Source organism: Canis lupus, chromosome 12 (assembly GCF_003254725.2).
Source record: "Canis lupus dingo isolate Sandy chromosome 12, ASM325472v2, whole genome shotgun sequence".
NCBI lineage: Eukaryota > Metazoa > Chordata > Mammalia > Carnivora > Canidae > Canis > Canis lupus.
The window spans coordinates 11,418,144-11,439,523 of record NC_064254.1 but is presented as its reverse complement, the minus strand read 5'-3'; the positions used below and the strand labels follow the sequence as shown (position 1 = coordinate 11,439,523).

Here is a 21,380-nt window from a genome sequence, read left to right as displayed (position 1 = left end):
CAGAGATTCATTATTCTGTCCTCTGCAGTCTACTATTCTCTGCTTGATCCTCACCATATTTTGCCTCACTTCTTACCTGAAAGGTATGGCCAGGGGCATTCCTGATGTCTGTTCTTTCTCTTTTTCCTTTCTAGATAATGGCCCATTCTATCCTGAGAGGGGAAATCTACCCTTTTCCAAACACTTGAAGCCATTCCATTTCTGGCCACCAGGGGGCACCCACCGACCTGCCCGGGACTCAATGCTGTCCCTCCTCACGCTGTACAACTAACTGGTCAATAGAGGAGAAAGAAGTCCTTGGCTAATCGGGTTATTCTGGTAGGGCTATTTTTAAAATTTTGTTTCTGGTTTCAACATCAATTTTTTCGTCCTCTCCTTCGTTCTGATTTTCTCTTGCATGTTCCAAAGAGGTTCTCTGAGATAACTTCACTCTCATCCACACCCATTTTATCTCAGGATGGTTGGTCTTCAGATTTTGGGCATATGAGGTCTGAGTCTGGTCACACTTCCGGTTGTCTGAACATTCTCTCTTGGGAGAAAACGAAAACTAAACCAAACTCCAGAAACTGCAGCACATTCTTTTCGATGTTTCTTCTGATGGTGAAGAGTTGAAATCCTTTGAAGATCCAAAGCTGCTTAGAAGCCAAGTCTTGGCTATTAAAAGAGTGATTATTCTGGATAATGTTGTTTTTGACCCAAAAATGTGGTGTGACAATAAAATAAGAAGGTTGCTTTTCCAATATGTCTTAGAACTGGGCCTCGGTCACTCCCAAATTGGAGTCCAAACTTGGGTGGAGCAAGGAAATAGGTGTTTTGTTCTAAGGTGACTGCATTGGAGGGAAAAAACTCATTGCTTTGTTTCCATACCTCCTCTATCTGGAGAAATACTCCTTTGATTCTACTTAGTGATTTGGAGATCTTAAAGAGGAACATGCAAATGGTGGATCTAGTGGATCCAATGCGCATAAGGGAAGGAACGAGGTTCCAGGTTGGAGACCTGACCCACTGACTGCCTTGAACTCACAGGCAGCATGAAGCCTTCCTTGGTATTTGGTGGACATGAATTTGAGGACAAAATTGGTTTGTTCCTTAAACCCTTTGTGCTTATATGCACAGGTTGTTTGAGGAGTGACATTGCTGAATCATTGGGAATATGCATTTTATTTTACTTTATTTTTTATTTTTAAAGATTTTATTTATTTACTTGAGAGAGAGAGAGCATGAGAGAGAGCACAAGCAGGGGGAGGAGGAGAGGGAAAAGGAGAGGGAGAAGCAGACTCCCTGCTCAGCAGGCAGCCTGATGCAAGACTCTATCCCAGGACCCTGGGGTCATGACCTGAGCCGAAGGCAGATGCTTAACTGACTGAGCCACCCAGGCACTTGGGAATGTGCATTTTAAATGTTAATGGAGATAAATTACTTTCCCAAAATTTACAGTCTAAAAACTCCCAAAAAACCCAATTAAAAAGTGGGCAAAAGTACTGGACAGATACTTCACCAAAGAAGGCATTTAAACATATGAAAAGATGCTCCACATCATATGTCATCAAGGAAATGCACATTAAAGCAAGAGTGAGATGCCTAAAATCCAGAATGCTAACAACCAAGTGCTGGTGAGTATGTGGAGCAACAGGAACTCCTCCATTGCTTGTGGGGATGTAAAATGGTACAGCCACTTAGGAAGATAATTTGGCAGTTCTTACAAAGCTAAACATAGTCTTACCATATGACTCAGAAATTGTGCTCCTAGATATTTACCCAAATGATTTTAAAACTTATATCCACACAAAAACCTGCATACAAGTGTTTATAGCAGCTTTATTTATAATTGCCAAAAACTGGAAGCAACCACGATGCCATTTAATTGGTGAATTGATAAATAAACCATGGTACATCCATATTAATGGAATTATTATTTAGCAATAAATAGAAATGAGCTACAAGTCACAAAAAGGTGTGGAGAAATACCAAGTGCACATTCCCAAGGGAAATAAACCAGTCTGAAAAGACTATGATTCCAATTACATGACATTCTGGAAAAGGTAAAACTGTGGAGCTTGGTTGCCCCGGGGTTGGGCAGGGAGGGAAGGAGGAATCAATAGATGAAACATAGGGATTGTTAAGAGCAGTGAAAGTATCCTGTATGATTCTGTATGACCTGATAATAGTGAATGCATGACATTGTGCATTTGGCAAAGCCCACAGAAGGTACAACACAAGTGAACTCTAATGTAAACTATGGGCTTTAGTTTATAATAAATAATAATAATAATAATAATAATAATACCACCAATATTTGTTCATCAGTTGTAACAAATGTACCACAACAGACACAAGATGGTAATTGTGAGGAAAACTGGTTGTGAGAAAGGAGTATATGGAAACTCTGTACTTTCTGCTCTTTTTTTTTTTTTTTTTTGTAAACCTAGAACTGCTTTAAGAAATAAAATCTGCTGGGACGCGTGGGTGGCTCAGTAGTTGAGCATCTGCCTCTGGCTCAGGTCGTGACCCTGGGGTCCTGGGATCAAGTCCTACACCGGGCTCCCTGTGGGAGCCTGCTTCTCCCTCTGCCTTTGTCTCTGCCTCTCTGTCTCTGTGTCTCTCATGAATAAATAAATCTTAAGAGCAAAAAAGAAAAAATCTGTTAATTTTAAACGTAAAAAATTTACAGAGTCCTTATCTACTATCTCTGTTTATGCTGTTTGGTGACAGAATTTTGACAGATGTTTAATCTGATGGATCCAATTTGATCTTTTATTATTATCTTAATTGTCTTTCCCTGTGTTCTACTGAGATTGAGCATCTTTTCCAGATTGGACTTTCCAAGTTTGCCTATTATAAATCACCTGTTCCTGTCTTTTATTGTTTTTCTTTTTATTTTTTTAAGATTTTATTTATTTATTCATGAGAGACACACACACACACAGAGAGAGAGAGAGAGAGAGAGAGAGAGGCAGAGACACAGGCAGAGGGAGAAGCAGGCTCCATGCAGGGAGCCCGACATGGGACTCACTCGATACCGGGTCTCCAGGATCACACCCCGGGGTGAAGGGGCTAAACCACTGGGCCACCACGGCTGCCCTTTTACTGTTTTTCTAGTCAATTGTTATCTTTCTTTTGATTGTGGGGTTGTGGGAGCTTTCAAAAATGCTTACTGATTTTTTTTTTTTTACATGTTGTTAATGTTTTCCCACAATATGTCATTTCTTTTTTCAGCTTGGATAATAATGTTTTTTGTCCCATAGAAATTTTTAAATTTGAAGGAGTTTGGCCTGGAAACGGGCCTCTGGGAGACATGTGACCTGAGCTAGACCTTAGGCAGAGCCCATTCCCTTGGTCAGTCTTGCGTTTTGTCTCTCATTTTTTTTTTAATTTTTATTTATTTATGATAGTCACACAGAGAGAAAGAGAGAGAGGCAGAGACACAGGCAGAGGGAGAAGCAGGCTCCACACACCAGGAGCCCGACGTGGGATTCGATCCTGTGTCTCCAGGATCGCGCCCTGGGCCAAAGGCAGGCGCCAAACCGCTGCGCCACCCAGGGATCCCTGTCTCTCATTTTTCAAGCTGAACCCAGAGCTCTCTGCTGCAGTGTGTCCATTTAGGCTTCTCTTGGCCGTGTTCTGAAACCGGCACAGCTTTCTCTAATGGGATGAACCTGGCTAAAGAGATTAGCGAGATGCCCTGTGGACCCCACTTTTAATCTGCTGCGTTCAGGCTCTGCCTGCCTGGCTGGGAAGGAAGCTGCAGAAACATCGCGGAGACCTGGCCCCTTCATGAGCTGCGACTCTGAGGCCCCTGCTCCCGCTGCAAGGTTAACGGGGGTCCCAGGCTAAGGGGCCCAACATGGGCAGCTCCCAGGGCAGCTCCCTGCAGCGTGGGCCGTCTGCTCCCTGCCCAGAGCCCTGAGCGTTCAGGCCCCCGGGCTCACTGCAGTCAGGAGTGGGAGCCGAGCTGGGAAGCTGCCTGCACTGCGCTCGGCGAGAATGGCGCTGCTCAAAGTCAAATTTGACCAGAAGAAGCGGGTGAAGTTGGCCCAAGGGCTCTGGCTCATGAACTGGCTCTCCGTGTTGGCTGGCATCGTCATCTTCAGCCTAGGGCTGTTCCTTAAGATCGAGCTGCGGAAGAGGAGCGATGTGATGAATAATTCAGAGAGCCATTTTGTGCCCAACTCCTTGATAGTGATGGGGGTGCTGTCCTGTGTCTTCAACTCTCTGGCTGGCAAGATCTGCTACGATGCCCTGGACCCCGCCAAGTACGCCAAGTGGAAGCCCTGGCTGAAGCCGTACCTGGCTGTCTGTGTCCTCTTCAACATTGCCCTCTTCCTGGTGACCCTCTGCTGCTTCCTGATGCGGGGCTCACTGGAGAGCACCCTGGCCCACGGGCTCAAGAACGGCATGAAGTACTACCGAGACACAGATACCCCGGGCAGGTGTTTCATGAAGAAGACCATCGACATGCTGCAGATTGAGTTCAGATGCTGTGGCAACAATGGCTTTCGAGATTGGTTTGAGATTCAGTGGATCAGCAATCGCTACCTGGACTTTTCCTCCAAAGAAGTCAAAGAGTGAGTGGTCTCCAGCCCTGGGGTCAGAGGCCCACCGGGTGCTCAGTGTGCACAACTTAACACTGTGTGTGTGTGGCTGGATTCAGCTGGTCCATATAAAATTAATTGCTAATATGCTAATATTCTTGACCTGTAGAGATGGCGATGTCATATGCTCCACCTAATGTCTGGCTAAGGAATGTCTGGGAGGAAGGTGTCAAGTTATAGAAGTTGCTTGGTTAGGAGTCTCCAGGGAGGAAGACCCAGGAAGGAAGGTGTGCCTGCTTCATATGGTAGGGATGGGGCATTCAGAGATCACCAGCACTGAGATGTTATTTGGCTATTTGTCTCATTCACTCCATGTTTCTGCATTTGGTCCCAGAAGCTTAAATTTCCTGGTTAGTTCCCTTGTTTTCCAACCTTCTGACATCGAGCAACCGTTCCCAAGGTGTATGTCCTTGGGGGTGGTGGAAAGAGCAGAGGACAGGGAAGTCAGGAGGTCTAGGCTATAGTTTTGGCTGTGTTGGATATCAGCTTGTAACCTTGGGTAAGTCACTTGCCACTCTGGTCTCTTGCTTGCCCATCTTTTAAATGAAGGCACTGGAATAGGTAATCTTGGGGGTCACTCCTAGCTCTGTCTAGAGCCTGGCATACAGCAGGTGCCCATTAAGATGCCTGTTGGTGTTTTCTCCTTGAATCAAGATAGTGTGACACCATAAAGTTTCTAAAGTATTTGCGGTTTGTAGAAAAATAAAATCCTGGGGGATCCCCGGGTGGCCCAGCAGTTGAGCATCTGCCTCCAGCCCAGGGCGTGATCCTGGAGACCCGGGATCCAGTCCCGCATTGGGCTCCCTGCAGGGAGCCTGCTTCTCCTTCTGCCTGTGTCTCTGCCTCTCTCTCTGTCTTTAATAAATAAATAATCTTTAAAAAAAAAAAGAAAGAAAGAAAAATAAAATCCTGAGGTGCAACGTAGGGAGGTACTGGTGAGCGAGAGGTAGAGGTAACAGTGGCTGACTCCAGCACGCTGCTCTTCTCAAAAGACCCACTATTATGGGTTTCAAGTCATTTTCCATAGAAAGGACAGCTTTCCCTGAGCCGGTGACTCATCCTCACTTCTTTCCATCCTATCCAACCCACTTCCTGGCTGAGGCAAGGGGTCAGCTATTCATCCAGGAGTCAGATGTTCACCCAGGGTTGTCCTGAGTAAGGCTGGTGAGTCCAAGGGGACTTGCACGCGGGGTGTTGGGCATGCTGGCAGCAGGGCCCGGCTGAAGCCCAGACAACACCCATGAACCCCAGATGGCTAGCTTAACTGCACCTCAGATGGAAGAGAAGTCAGATTGAAGGTCACTGCTTGGGATTCTATTTTCTCCGTGGATGGGGATTACTGCTACAAATCCCTAGTCAAGGAGAGGCTAGTAAACCGCTTTGCCCTTCCTAGGTGATGGGTCTTGCAGGGACAGCACAGGTGGCATGACTTACACAAGTTGTCCGCAGGAGGGACAAGCAGAATTCCTGGGGATAGGGGTGGGAGAGGAGGAGAAGCTGAAACAGCTTTTGTGAGCAAATAAGAAAGGGCTTTCACTTTTTCCTGTCATTTTCCTTGATTGCCTTCTGCACAGAGTTGGTCACTGGAGGGACTTACAAAATCTCTCTGTAATTATTCCCAAATCTCCTTTTGTCCCAGAATAGAGAAATTCTCCAAGTTGTTCTATATCTCTGTCTCTCTCTTACCCTAAGAGAAGAGTCTCTGTCTCTTCTCTTAGGCTAAGTTTCCAGGTAAACAATGTATCTATAGGCTGTAACTTTCCGCAAAGCTGGTCTCCAGACACAGTGGTGGAACTGAAATGCCTTTCTCTTCCCCAAACCTCCTGTGAGGTCACACTCCTGTGCTGGTCACACTCCATTAACATTCTCACGTTAATGACCAGTGGACAACGCCTGTGAGCCAGGGGAGGTTTCTCAGTGTGGGGCTGGATTTGCCCTCATCTGCTGGTGGAAAGAAGGAACAAAGAGATGAATGTGAGAATGTGGGCTGGCACTTTCTCCCATTCCGGTTGCTCAAATTTTTTCTTATTGTGACTGCTTTACTTAGGAGGATTATTAAGTTTACCTGACAAAGCTGGTCCCTGCAAATCGTCCTCTCAACAGTCTAAAGTGTATTTATTTTTTTGAGAGCCAGGTACTGAGAAGTGGTAAGCATTTAACTTTTTGGGGCTTTTCTCAGTAGCACCCTCAAGGCGAGGATCTGGAGGCAGCAGAAGCAGAAAGAAGCAGATGGGGCTGGGCAGGAGGGCAGGGCCAGGGAGCAACATCATCTTCCAACAAGATTTTTTTTTAAAGGAATTCTTCACCTTTTTCTCTTTTTCCTCATCACCAAGTTCACAGGAGCCAGCAAAAGTCTGGAGTGGGTCTCAGTGTTCTCCTTGACCTTGACGACTCTGGGAGTGATCCCAGGAGCAGTGAGCTGGTTGGAGTATGGATTTTTTTTTTTTTTTTACACTTATTGGGACACCTGGGGGGCTCAGTGGTTGAGCATCAGCCTTCCGCTCAATTTGTGATCCCAGGGTCCTGGGATCGAGTCCCACATTGGCTCCCCACAGGGAGCCTGCTTCTCCCTCTTCCTGTGTCTCTGCCTTTCTTGTGTCCCTCATAAATCAATTAATCAATCAATCTTTTTTTAAAGATTTTATTTATTTATTCATGAGACAGAGCCAAAAGCAGACACCTAACTGACTAAGCTAGGTGACTGAGCTACCTGACTGAGCTAACCAGGCGCCCCATCAATTGAAGATTTTTATAAGAGCTTAGAATCTCCTTGCTCACCCTACCCCAGCCATCCCAAGCACACAGCCTGCTGGCCACACCCCACCCCTAGTCTGGCCCATCACTGTGTTGCCAGGTCTCACATTTATTCTGCACAAAATCCCTCCCTGGGGGGTTGTGATTTTTTTTAGGTGTTGTTATTGCTATTTTATAGATGAGAGATCTGAGCTTCAGGTTAGCAAGAAGTGGGGGTCAATTTTTAAAAAAACAGACTTATTGAGAGAACTCACATTTCTTATAACTCACCCATTTAAAGTGGACAGTTCAATGGTTTTTGGCATGTTCACAGAGTGTGCTACCCAGGCAATACCATAGCCCACTTTAGAACATTTTCATCATGAGTCAGGGACACCCTGTACTCTCTGGCTTTCACTCCCTAGCCTCCATGGCCTGGCTCTAAGGAACCACGAGTCTCCTCTCTGTCTCTATATTCCTCCCTCTTCTGGACATCTCATTTGGATGAAATCATATAATATTGGTCCTTTGGGACCTGGCTTCCTTGACTTAGCATAATGTTTTCCAAGTTCAAGCACGTTGCCACATTTGTTATAATGTCCTTCCTTTTCATGGACAGATTATATCCCATGGTATGGAGTCTCATTGTAATTGTGCTCCTTCCACTCTCCTGCCCAGCTTTCCAGTGATGTGAAAGTCACCTTGTACAGCTTCAGTGGTAAGTGAATTCTTGCCCTGACTGAAACTTTGAATCATCCAGGTCCCTTTGAGGGTGGCGACTCATTGTCCTCTCTCATCTTGTCTTTCTCCGTCTTCTTGTCTGCCATGTTATCCACACCTGGCAGGTGTGGGCAGAGATGACCTACGCTTGAGAAACTTCTGTGGATTATGACTGGATTCCAGTTCTTCAGAAAATTGAGAGGTGGCCTCACAGACACCAGAGGCGCCATCTAGGCTCCCTGAGCCTGTGGCAAACAAGGCTGGGCTCTGCTCTACCTTCTGTGTTTACCTTCTCACTGGCGCTGGCCTCGTGCTCCTGGGGCAAGGAGACATGCTCCATTTTAAAAAAAATATTTTATTTATTTATTCACGACACACACACACACACACACACACAGAGGCAGAGACACAGGCAGAGGGAGAAGCAGGCTCCATGCTGGGAGCCTGATGTGGGACTCCATTCTGGGTCTCCAGGATCAGGCCCTGGGCTGAGGGTGATGCTAAACCAATGAGCCACCCGGGCTGCCCAACATGCTCCATTATAACTGGAGGAGGCCTTCAGAGGGAGGAGCAGAGGCTACACATGCTGCCTCCTTCAGCGACACTCTTCAGAGCAAGTTATTGGGACATAGATTTGTAGTTCTCAACCAGTGCTGCTTTTTTTTTTTTTTAAGATTTTATTTATTCATTCATGAGAGACACAGAGAGAGGAGCAGAAACACAGGCAGAGGGAGAAGCAGGCTCCACTCAGGGAGCCCGACGTGGGACTCGATCCCAGTTCTCCAGGATCACGCCCTGGGCTGCAGGTGGCGCTAAACCGCTGCGCCACTTGGGCTGCCCCATCAACCAGTGCTTCTTTTATTCTATTGCAGTTCCAACTTTTGTTATGGAAAATTTCAAGTACTCACATAAGTAGAGAGGTTATAATGACTTTCCATGTATACCTCTCCTAGCTTCAACAAATATCCACATTTTCACTCTCTTGTTTCATCTATACCACCCTCTCAAACACACATTATCCTCTCTGAGTATCTTAAAGCAAATCCCAGGCATCATTTTCTTTTACCTGTAAATACTTTAAGAGGCATTTCTTTTTTCTCTTTTTTAAAAAAATATTTTTATTTATTTATTCATGAGAGACACACAGAGAGAGGCAGAGACATAGGCAGAGGGAGAGGTAGGCTCCCTGCATGGAGCCTGATGTAGGACTCAATCCTAGGACCCCAGGATCATGACCTGAGCCAGAGGCAGATGCTCAACCACTGAGCCACACAGGTGTCTCTTTAGGAGGCATTTCTAACAGGTACATAGGATTTGTTTTTTGCCTTTTTCCTTTTGTTTGACATAAACACAATAGTAATCATACCCAACAAAACTAGCAGCAAGATCATCTAATATCTAGTTTGTTTAATTGTCTCGGATTGTCTCAAACTATCTTTTACAGTTAGTTTGTTCAAATCAGGATCCAAGCCAAGCCCACACTTTGCATTTGGTTCTTTGATTGCTTTTGTCTCTTTTACTTTGTAACAGTTACTGTCATGCCATGTGTGTATTGAAGGAACTGGGTCATTTGTCCTGAAGAATTCCTCACATTCTCAATTGGGCAATTGCAGCCAAGTGGTGTCATCTAACTTGTTTTTCTGTCCCCTGTATTTTCCCATAAGCCAGTAGTTAGGGCTGAAGTGTGCTTGGATTTGGGTTTAGTTTTGGCAAGAACACTCCTAGGGTGCCCTGTGTGTATCTTAAAGTATCATATAAGGAAGGACATGAAGTCTTCAGCCAACTTATAACAATTCCTTTAAAGCTTCCCTCTGCTTTCATGATGACCAGAACTTTAGTGTCTTGTGAGACACCTTGGCGCCAGGAACTGTTAGCCAGGAGTGCTTGGCCTGGAGCCTTCAGCCTGAAAGAGAGCCTAGCACCAAGCTCTCTCACTTCCCATCCCACGCAGGGAACCCACAGGCTACATGCTTCTGTTCATTCTTTCTGAGCAATTCACAGATATCTCAAGAAGACTAGATCTTGGCTACGAGCTCCCTGAGGGCAGGCCTATATCTCCCCGCTCAGTCTGGGGCTCCCTGAGGCAGTGTTGTGTCTCTCCCCTCAGACTGGGGCTCCCTGAAATCTCTCCCCACTCAGACTGGGGCTTCTTAAAGGCTGTGTGGTTTCTCCTCCTCAGACTGGAGCTTCCTGAGGACAAGGCCCAGGACAGCATGAGGGAGGCAGGCCAGGCTTGATGGAGGCTGGGACTTCTCTGGGCCCCCAGCCTGGGGTCTGTTGGGGTCCTATATCTCTGGAAATAGCTCCCCCTCTCCTCTAGAAGCATCATCTTGTTTACTTAGTGCTTATCTTAGTTCCAACCACAGATTAAGGCCCCACTCACCCTCTTAAGACAAAGCCAGGAGAGGAGAGCTCCTTAGGTGGTGAGCTGGCTATTTATATCAGAGTATTTCCCAGGCTACAAATCTTGCTCTGCTCAGGGCTCACCAGGGCTTGTAAGGGTCTTGATTAAGGTAAGATCTGTTTTCTAGCATACTCTTTCATAGCCAAGTCATATATGACTTGGGAAAATCATCCTGTCAGAGTTTTCCTGAAAAAACCAACATAGTTTAGGAGATAAATCAATAAATCAACAAGGAGAGCCATATGGAAATGAACAGTGGAGGGGAATGGGAGAGGCAGGAGTGTAACTGATAATGAGTCCTCAATCACCAACTGGAATGGTAGCTGAGTGACACTTGCGGAACCTTGGCAATTCACTTGACCTCTGTCAGACTCCGTTTTCTCATCTGAGAAATGACATGATAGGGGTGTGGGAGAGTAAACGGAATTAATACACATAGAGCACTTGGTATATAGCAGTGCAGTACTAGTATGTCCTTGAAGATTTCTTTTTTGAGTAGTTATTGGACATAAAGTACTGCAGGTGGTGAGGGAAGGCAAAAAGGGGAGATACAGCCCCGCCCTCAGGGAGCCCCAGTCTGAGGGGGAGACACAGCCCTGCCCTCAGGGAGTCCCAGTGTGGGGGGAGACACAGCCCTGCCTTCAGGGAGCCCCAGTCTGAGGGGAGACACAGCCCTGCCCTCAGGGAGCCCCAGTCTGAGGGGAGACAGCCTTGCCCTCAGGGAGCCCCAGTCTGAGGGGAGACACAGCCCTGCCCTTAGGGAGCCCCAGTCTGAGGGAGGAGACACAGCCCTGGCCTCAGGGAGCCCCAGTCTGAGGGGAGACACAGCCCTGCCTCAGGGAGCCCCAGTCTGAGGGGAGACAGAGTCCTGCCCCCAGGGAGCCCCAGTCTGAGGGGAGACACAGCTTTGCCCTAAGGAGGCTAGCAAAAGGTGACTTCTCCACTTGCAGGAGTGAGCTAGCTGAGGTGGGAAGATAAGGGCTCTCGAGAAGGCCAGCCTGCAGAGTGAGGGTAGCTCAGAGCCTATACTGGCCACAGCCCACACATCTGTAGGCCTCACCTTCACTTCAGACACACATGTATTATGTATGAGGCAGGTCTGTAGGCTTTACCCCAGCTTAAGACACCTGGAGAGTGCATACGAAGACAGAATGGTGGACAGGAAAGGGTTTCTGGGACAGGGAACAAGGGAGGAGAGCATGCTTTCCCAGGAAACTTAAGAAGAAAAGCCAACAGACAGGAAGGACCTGAGAGACTCTGAAGAAGCTCTGAGGACAGGAGTGGGCAACTGCTGTTGGCCTGGTTCTCCACTTCCTGTTTGGCTTTGGGTGAGGCACTGCCCTGCTTGGGCAACACTTCTTCCTCTGTAGAACAATCTGGTGGATTGCAAGGGTCTGCCTAGGTGGTGCATTCTGCACCTTGTTTCATTTACAGCTCCCACAGCTCCCAAGATGGGGAGGTGGTAATCCCCACCTCACACAGGCTCAGAGGATGAAGGTCCACAGATCAGAAATGCAGATGTGGGTCTCAGAGGCTAGCTCCCTCTACTATACCCACTCTTCTTATGGGACATTGCGAACGGCCCACCTAGGATGTTGTGCTATTAGGAGCGGGCTCAAGGGACAGCCTGCAGGTCAGGAAGGGGACAGACAGTATTTGAACTCAGAGACCCCCAGCCTCATGAGGCATGCTAGGGTTGGTCATGGGGGTTGGAGACTATTGTCTGTTCAGTTGTACAGGGACTGCTGGCCTCTCAAGAAGGGGACAGGAACCCCAAACTGATGGCCCTTCTGCTTCAGTCCTCTTGTCTTGGACCACCCAGGGCTCCACCACTGGGTGCTGAGCTAGGGGCTGTAGGGGGAGAGCAGAGTGGTTTCTGTTCCCACTGTGCTCAGTGCACTCAGTTTGGCTCAAGCAAGCATTTTTTAAAAAAGATTTTATTATTCATTAGAGACACACAGAGAGAGGCAGAGACACAGGCAGAGGGAGAAGCAGGCTCCACGCAGGGATCCCGATGTGGGACTCGATCCTGAGACTCCAGGATCACGCCCTGGGCCGAAGGTAGACAGATGCTCAACCGCTGAGCCACCCAGGCGTCCCCAAGCAAGAATTTCATTAGCAACCACTTCAGTCAGTGACAAATGTCTAATAGAGCCTGCCTCAGGCCAGTGGTGAGCTCTGCCCTCACGGACATGGTTGCTGTTCTCACAGAAGGCTCTCACAGCCTCTTCTTCACAGTTGGCAGAAATCCTGCCACCTGCTCACAGTCACTGTTCCCCAGTGGGGCTGAGTGGTCTGTTCCATTGTCACAGCCGTTCCCTGAGAGCACACAGAGCACATGTGAAGGCTCTTGCTCCGCCACCCCATCCAGGCTTGGCCATGAATCCACACTTACTGCACACTTTCTGGTACCAGCCACTCTTCTATGACTTTTTACACACATCCCTTCATATGATCTTCATGTCAACTCCATTTTACAGATGAGGAAGCTGAGGGCCAGAGAGGGTAAGGAATTTGTTCAGAGGAATGGACTGGGAGTAAGTTCAGGTGGTTCTGCTCTTATCACTGTCCTGAATCCCTTGTACACCCAGATCACCCATTCTCTGGGCAAGGGTCCTGCCCAGGAAGTAGAGGTCAGGGACTGCAGGGCGTATGGAAATATGGTCACCATAACCCAGGCTAGGATTGTTCTGGAACCAAGGAGGCCACATCGTGCAGAACATTCCTAAAATCTTAATCATACTCATCAACAGACAGTTCACAGAAAAGGAACCACAAATGACCCTTCGACATATCAGAAATACTCAACTTCATTCATAATGAGAAAAATGGAAATGAAAATGCCTCCTCTAGGAATTGACTTTCTAGATATATTCACAATACCTAGGAGACTGGGAAAACCCTAAATATCCATCAGTAGGGAACTGACTAGTACCCCATTGACCATCTATACAATGGTGATACCATGTAGCTCATTAAAACCCTGGAAAACACTTTTCACTAGTAGACATAAAAAAAATCTCTAAGATATTGCTAAGGGAAAAAAGAAGGGTTCAAGACAGTACATTACCATTGGATAAAAACCAGAAAAAATAAGAACATTTGCAGATTCTGTGTTTGCTTGTCATGTGTTGCTTAGAAGGATAGACAGTTGGCTAGAGCTGGGGGGACCTGGAGGCCAAGGGACAAGAATGAGTAGGAGACTAAACATGGACATTTAGAAGTGAAACACTGAAATTCCATTTCAGTTAACATTGTTGAAAACAATTTCTGTTATTTGTTTGTTATTGAGGTATAGTTGACATGCAACATTGTATTAGTTTCAGGATACAACAAGTTATTTTCTATTTGCATAAAATGGAAAATGATCACCACAGTAAATCTAGTTAGCATCCATCACCTTGATAGTTACAGAATTTTTTTTCTTGCCATAAGAAACTTTAAGATTTACTCTCTTGGCAGCTTTCGAATAGGCAACACAGCATTATTCACGGTAGTCACCATGCTGTATATTACATCCCCAGAACTTATTTATAACTGGAAACTTGTACTTTGGTCACCTTCACCCTTTTTGCCCACCTCCCATACCTGCCTCTGGCAACCACCAAACTTTCTCTGTACCTATAAACCTGGTTTTTGGCTTGTTTGTTTTTAGATTCAACATATAAGTGAGATCATATGGTTTTTATCTTTATTATTTCACTTAGAATAATGTTCTCAAGGTCCATCCATGTTGTTGTAAATAGCAAGATTTCTTTTTTTATATAGATTTCTTTTAAAGATTATAAGATTTCTTTTTTTTAATAGCTGAAAAATATTCCATTGTGTGTGTGTTTCAAAGTTTCTTTACCCATTCACCCATTGATGGACACTTAAGTTATTTCCATGTCTTGGTTTTTATAAATAATGCTGCAAAGAACACAGGGATGTATTTATCTTTTCAACTTAATGTTTTCTTCTTTCAAGATTTTATTTTTAAATAATTTCTACACTCAATGAGGGGCTTGAACTCACAACCCTAGATCAAGAGTCGCATGCTTCACTTACTGAGCCAGCCAGGTGCCCCTTGAGTTAATGTTCTTATTTTTTTTGAATACCCAAAGGTGGAATTATAATTTATATTTTAAATAATTACATGCTTTCTATTCTTCTGTTGTAAAAGTATGCTGCTATGATGTAATTCATTGTTCATGTGCAACTTAAAAAAACTTTTTACTCAAGATAACATGCATATACTCAGGTGCATAAATCTTAAGTGTGCAGCTTAATGGATTCTGGCACATAAAGACACTGGGGTAACCTCACTCAGGTCAGGTAGGACATAGCCAGTTGCCTGATAAGGATGGGGAGAGCTTTCACTGTAAAGATGTCTGCCCCTTTTGAATTCTCAACCCATATAAATGTATGGTGTGCCCTAACCAAATATGTCAGTAAATATGGAAGTGCAAAAATAATGTGGGCTGCATCCTTCAGGTGAGTAAGGAGATCCCAGCGGGCGAGGGGCAGAGTTCACTGTGGTCAGCCAGCAAGCTAAGGACAACTGTTTCCAGTCTCATTCCCTGCCCCCACACAGGCCCTGGGCCAGAGCAGGACTTCTGGAAACATCTACTGAATAGAACTGGTCTGGCCAGAGGGGGCTTTGATCTCTAGTGACTTATTATTGGGAGACAGAAGGTTGGAGAGGGGGCCGGGGGTTAAAGGCTGTTGGTCATGAATGCTAGGTAGTCTTGTCCCAGTCACCACCTGTCTTGTTCCTCTTCCTACCAGCCTGACATGGTTCCAAGAAATCATTGCATGCCAGGGCCTGGCAGTATACAGGGTGGCCGGATGAATTTCTATATTCCTTACTGACTTGCTTCTTGGTTTATCATCTGTCTCAGCCCTCAAGGATATAAGCTCTAGGAAGGCAGGAACATTGGTTCTCTAGGGTCATTTCTCCATCTTCAGCTCCTACAACAGTGGCTGGCACATAGTAAGTGCACAACAAATACTTACCAAGAATGAATGAATGAATGAATGAATGAATATACGAATATTATCGCTTTTCAGAGGCAAGGGTTGGGGGGAACTGGCCCCTGGTGAGGAATCCAAGGAGCCCCTCTCAAGCCATCTTTCTCCTTTAGTCGCATCAAGAGCAATGTGGATGGGCGATACCTGGTGGATGGTGTTCCCTTCAGCTGCTGCAACCCCAGTTCTCCACGGCCCTGCATTCAGTACCAGCTCACTAACAATTCGGCGCACTACAGCTATGACCACCAGACAGAGGAGCTCAACTTGTGGGTGAATGGCTGCAGGGCTGCCCTGCTGAGCTACTACAGCAGCCTCATGAACTCCATGGGTGCTGTCACACTACTTGTCTGGCTCTTTGAGGTAGGTTGGGCCAGGTGGGGGGAGGGAAGAGGGATTCACCTGCCCCTTTTAGATTTAATGAATGGGTGGGACTTGAGACAAGCACAAGAGAGTGCTGTCTCTCTCCTCCAAACCAGTCCTCAGCTTAGTTGTGGGTCAGACAGGCCTAAGTTTGAACCCTAACACCTCCACTATTTTTTATTTATTTCCTGTCACTCAAAAAATAATTTATTGAGGTGAAATTCATAGAACATAAAACTAACCATTTTAAGGTGAGCAATTCATTGGCAGTTAGTATATTCACAATTTTGTGCAACCACCACATCTACATAGTTCTAAAAGATTTCTATCACTCCCAAAGAGAAGCTCATACCCATTAAGCAGCATACTCCCGACTTCTTTCTTCCCAGTCCCTGGCAACTATTAATCTGTGCTCTGTCCTTGTGGATTTATCTATTCTGGACATTTTATATAAATGCCATTATAATATGTGACATTTTCTGTCTGGGTTCTTTCACTTTGCATGTTTTAGAGGTTCACCCTGTGCCTTTGTTTTTTTCAGTTTGAGGTATTGGGAAGTTATTTAACCTGTTAAAAGGGGCTGACAGCACTTAGCTTTGGGATTCCTGGGGGAGGGGGCAAAAGGAGATAATACGTACATTGTGTTTAGGAAATGGGAGCTATTTGGATTTGTGCTTCTCTGGAGACTCTGGTAGCAATTTATCTGTTATTCTAATTATTTGTGGATTCATGTGATCTTACCTCTAAGCTTTAATTCCTCTCTGTACAGAGCTTGGGATGTAGCCATTCACTCCTTTATTGAAGAGTTAGTTCTTAGACACCTAAGGACACTAGGCGCTGTCCTGGGTGCTGAACAAGAGCAAGGGAAGTACAAAGCCAGAAACATTGGGTGGGGAAAGTTTGTCCATTAGAGAAGATTCACTGAAAGTGACCTTTAAGTAAGTTGCTCTCTTAGTGCTATGGAAGTTCACACATAGCTGTTCCCTCAGCTGAGATGAGTACTTCTAACACATAACACTAGAGGTACTGTATGTACAGTCCGGGGGTAAGGGTGCCAGGTTGGGGGGAGAGGGCTTCTTTTAATGTCAAGGCAAATGAATGACATTTTATTGGTCATTGACTCCTTGAGGTTTGGGAATGAGTGGGTAGAGAGCCAGACAAGAAGCTTACTGCTAGAAAGTCAGAAGGTTGTGAAAACCCATGAAAAGAAGACTAAAGGGTGACAGAAGTCAGTGGGAAAATGGGGTTCCACTGGCTACCTCTCAGTTTGCTCACCTTTTCAGGAAGCTAGTGACTTCATGAGATGAGGACTGGCTCACTGAGAACACGGAGTAAATACCCCTGGTTTTTAGCTGAGGACTTTGGTTGGCAGAGCTCTGTGATGGGCATGAAGGTAGCTGAACTAACAATAGGATCCTGGCCTGAGCCTTGCCCTCCTGGGCCCCACAATCCAGTTAAGAAGTGACACCTAACTCAAGAACCAAGGGGAGGAACATTAACAAGTGCAAAATTCATAATGTATCAATAGGCCTCCTTCAGGAAAGAAGAGGATCAGAGTGGGAGCATGCATACCATGAGGACTCCCTGGAGGAGAAAAGGGGTTTTCCATTATAAAAATATTTTATTGGAACGCTTGGGTGGCTCAGCAGTTGAGCATCTATCTTTGGCTCAGGGCATGATCCCGGGGTCCTGGGATTGAGTCAAGTCCTGCATAGGGCTCCCTTCAGGAGCTTGCTTCTCCATCTGCCTGTGTCTCTGCCTCTCTGCGTCTCTCATGAATAAATAAATAAAATCTTGTTTTTTAAAGATTTAAATGCACCCCGTCTTTTTTAAAAAAGATTTTATTTATTCATGAGAGACACACAGATAGAGAAGCAGAGACACAGGCAGAGGGATGAGCAAGCTCCATGCACGGATCCCGATGAGGGACTTGATCCTGGAACTCTGGAATCACACCCTGAGCCAAAGACAGATGCCCAACCACTGAGCCACCCAGGCATCCCAAGAAATAAAATCTTAAAAAAATATTTATTAAGCTTTCAAAAGACAGTAACTAAAACCTAAAACTATTAGTTACTAATGTCATCTGCAACCATAATTATAAAATGCTCCTTGAGCATTGATTCAATAGATGTTTACTGAGGTCCCATCATCACTGGGTGCTGTTCTAGGGGCTGGGAGACAGAGTGAACAAGATGGATCAGGGGGTGGACATTCTCCATTAGCAGGCCTCACCACCTCATGGAGTTTGCTGTACTATCAAAGGAGAAGTATAAGAGAGAGTAAACAATGAATCTGTGTAGAAACAAGTGAGTAACACAATACATTAGAAAAGTGAAAACAGTACTTACCACACTAATAACCAGTTACAGTTGACATATCTATTCATCCTTACTGTACACCTTACTGCACTCTACACATACTGACATGTCACAGCATGCACATGAGGCAGGAGACACTCCATCTGAAAATTTGTAAACCAGATGAGTGAACTTAGGTTTCTTAGTCACATGGCTGGCCAAGTGCCAGGGCTGGTGTTTGAACCCAGGCATTTTGGCACCTTAGACTGATGCAGTGACTGCTGGTGAACGAATCCAAACAAATCACCCACTCATCCCCACACTAATCAAAACAACAGAAGTAGAAGGGAGCCACAAATGATGATATTGCTTGTTGAGAAGGGAGGGGGTGATTTTAATTCTGTCTAGCAAATGGTTACCCAACACCCAATATGTGCTAAGGATTGTGCTAGGAATGGGGCAGGGACCCAAGGAAGAGGAGAGTAGGACTAATGCCCCCAGAACAGCGAGATCTGAGAGGAAGAGGAGGGAGAATGAGCAGCAGGGAGCACTCAAAGAAGGCTGAAGCTGAATTAACAGGTGAATGTGGAGAGGAACGATATTCTAGGCAAACAGGAAATGGTAAAGACTAGAGGGAAGAAAGTGTGAATGGGACCCAAAGAAGCTTAGGGTGGCCAGAAAGAGAGGAGAATGGGGCTGGAGATGAGGCAGCTATCTTGAGCACCAAGCCAGACTGGTGGGCAGGCCCTCACCAACCCAGACTCAACAGATCCTGCCACACTTGAAGGGCCCCAGGGATGAAGAGGCTGGTGGCTTACAACTATTACTTCCTAATAGCTCCAGCCTCCAGCTACTTCTCCCAGACCAGCTCTAAGTCTCTTCTTCCCACCAGGTGACCATCACGATTGGCCTGCGCTACCTACACACAGCACTGGAAGGTGTGTCCAACCCTGAAGACCCTGAATGTGAAAGCGAGGGCTGGCTTCTGGAAAAGAGCGTGTCGGAGACTTGGAAGGCCTTTCTGGAGAGCTTGAAAAAGTTGGGCAAGAGTAACCAGGTGGAAGCTGAGGGTGCAGACGCAGGCCAGGCCCCAGAGGCTGGCTGATGGCCCCAGGGCCCCCTCCCCTCCTGGACACTGAAAAGTAGTGGACTCCAGGAAAGTGGATACCCCCCTCATCCAATCTGAATCTCCCAAGGAGGGCAGCCATCTTACAAACTCTTCTTGATGGTGGGATTTAAAGTTTAGGATCCCTAAAAGCATTTGGCAAACATTTGTTAAATGATTGACTTAAAAATGAATGAGCCTCTATTCAGGCCCACCTCATGGTGGACTCAGGGGGCCTCTTAGTGGATCACTCTTAAAAGCACATGAATTCAGTTCCACCCGGGACTGGACTACACCTACTACTGGACACACCTGAGGGCAGTTCCCCTTTTAAGAGTCTGCCATTACAAGCTCCAAGTTGCTTCATTCTATATTCAAAGCATCACTTGTTGCATAAGCACAGAAGTCTAAAAAAATTTACTGGCCATGTTGTCATGTTTTTTTTAAATGCCAATATTGACAGGTCAGCCATTTTATTTGTATAATTGTGGAAGGTGGGGGATGTTATACTTTTCTAAGAGAATGCACTCTCCAAAGCACTGGGGGACTCACAAGAGGAATTCTTCAACGATGGGGCAAACGAACTTAAAGACAGGATTATTTTCCTCACCAAATACATAGTTAAAGGCTATTTCTGTGTCACATTCTTATGCCCTCACTTAGCCTGGAGTGAGCTATGGGCTGAGGAAGTCAGGTTGTTAGCATATTCTGGCAACATCCCACCCCTAACGTGCCACGCAACCTCCTTTGGCTTATCTGTGGAAGCACTGGGTTAGATGGTTGCCTTTTACTGGAAGAGAGCAACAATTAGACAAGAGTCCACTCTTTGGAGACCAGGCCTCACCTCTTGGAGGGCCCAGGAACACCCATACAGGTGGCCATGACAGCCCCCATGGACAACATGAATTGTCTACAGTGGAGGGCAAAACATCCTCTGGGAGCTTCTTCCTGTTTCTTTCCCCAGCTACCCATCCTGCAAGGCAATATTTCTGGAATGCCTCCATATTTAAAGAAGATTCCTTGAGACAGTCCATCTTTCTGCGCTAGTGACAGTAAGAGAAGTTTTTAATTTCTCTCAGAAAAGCGAAAAAAGGGAAGCTTTTACGGGAAGGAGAGGAGGACTTCATTGCTGTTCTAATGTGTTCAGTGGGGAGAAAATTTAAGACTTCCGGTGCTGCCTGGGGCATGTTCTGGGGCTCTAGTTCTCCCAGGCGTTAGGATCAGATCAAAGATATTTGGATACTATCAAACGCTGGTCCCAGGTTTAATTAGACTTCTGAATCTTCTTGAGACCAAAGAGTGGTCCACATTGAACATGCTGAGGGAGTCAGCCACCTCTGAGGGTCCTGTAACTCTCTCCCCTCAGGAGTACTGAGAACCATCATGAAAGTGCTGCTCTAGGCCACGTGTAACTATGCTGTTAACAGCTGTATCATAGACATTAAAAATTATATTGTGTGAAAATTACTTGTGTTAAGTGCCTATCTTAGCCTATTCGACAGTATGTTATTACAGGATCCCCAACTTTAGCAAGTATTTATCAAAACCAAATTGAACCCGACCCTAAAGGAAGCATGGCTACTGGTAAGGGTAGCTGTTTGAACAGCATGGATGTCACCACTCTCTCTCACCACCTCGTCTGCAACAACACTGATTATGAGGTCATCCAAATAATCTCAACGTTTGCTAGTTTAGACCAGAGCTGAACTCATTTAATACTTTAATATGTTGAATCTTAGTTTAGTGATTTAAGCAAAACTTCCAAACTTTTTTTTTCTGTTCTAGTCAAAACATATTTTCCCAAATGGGGAAATGGAGTCTCTATGGGGCCAGGTTATAGGGCAGATGTAAATCTGAGAGCTACTGGGAGGACCAAGGGCAAACTGATCCTACAATGAATATCCCTGGTTGGTTCAGAGCAGACTTAGGGTGAGCTGCATTTATTAGGGCTTCTCAGGAGCTAGACTCTGTACCAGGTCTTCCTTGTGTCCAACCTCAGTCTTTCCTGGGACCGGTGTAAATTCATTTCTCCCAAGGGACTCAGCCAGGTTTTCAAGTCCGGCAGGCCTAGCCCTGGAGTATGGTAAGAGGTAAAGGCAGTACCTTAGGCCTTTTACACTTTTAAAACATTCCATATTGAAGAAGTAGGTCCTAGC

General features: G+C 45.9%; 1 protein-coding gene across 1 annotated transcript; it reads left to right on the top strand.

Annotated features, from left to right (window-relative positions):
* The first annotated feature begins 3,156 nt into the window (after positions 1-3,156).
* Positions 3,157-20,688, top strand: PRPH2 (peripherin 2). Its single transcript, XM_025418809.3, has 3 exons — positions 3,157-4,565; positions 15,573-15,819; positions 19,012-20,688. The coding sequence occupies exons 1-3, from the start codon at positions 3,985-3,987 to the stop codon at positions 19,222-19,224; spliced, it is 1,041 nt and encodes a 346-aa protein (XP_025274594.1). The 5' UTR covers positions 3,157-3,984; the 3' UTR covers positions 19,225-20,688.
* Positions 20,689-21,380: the final 692 nt, after the last annotated feature.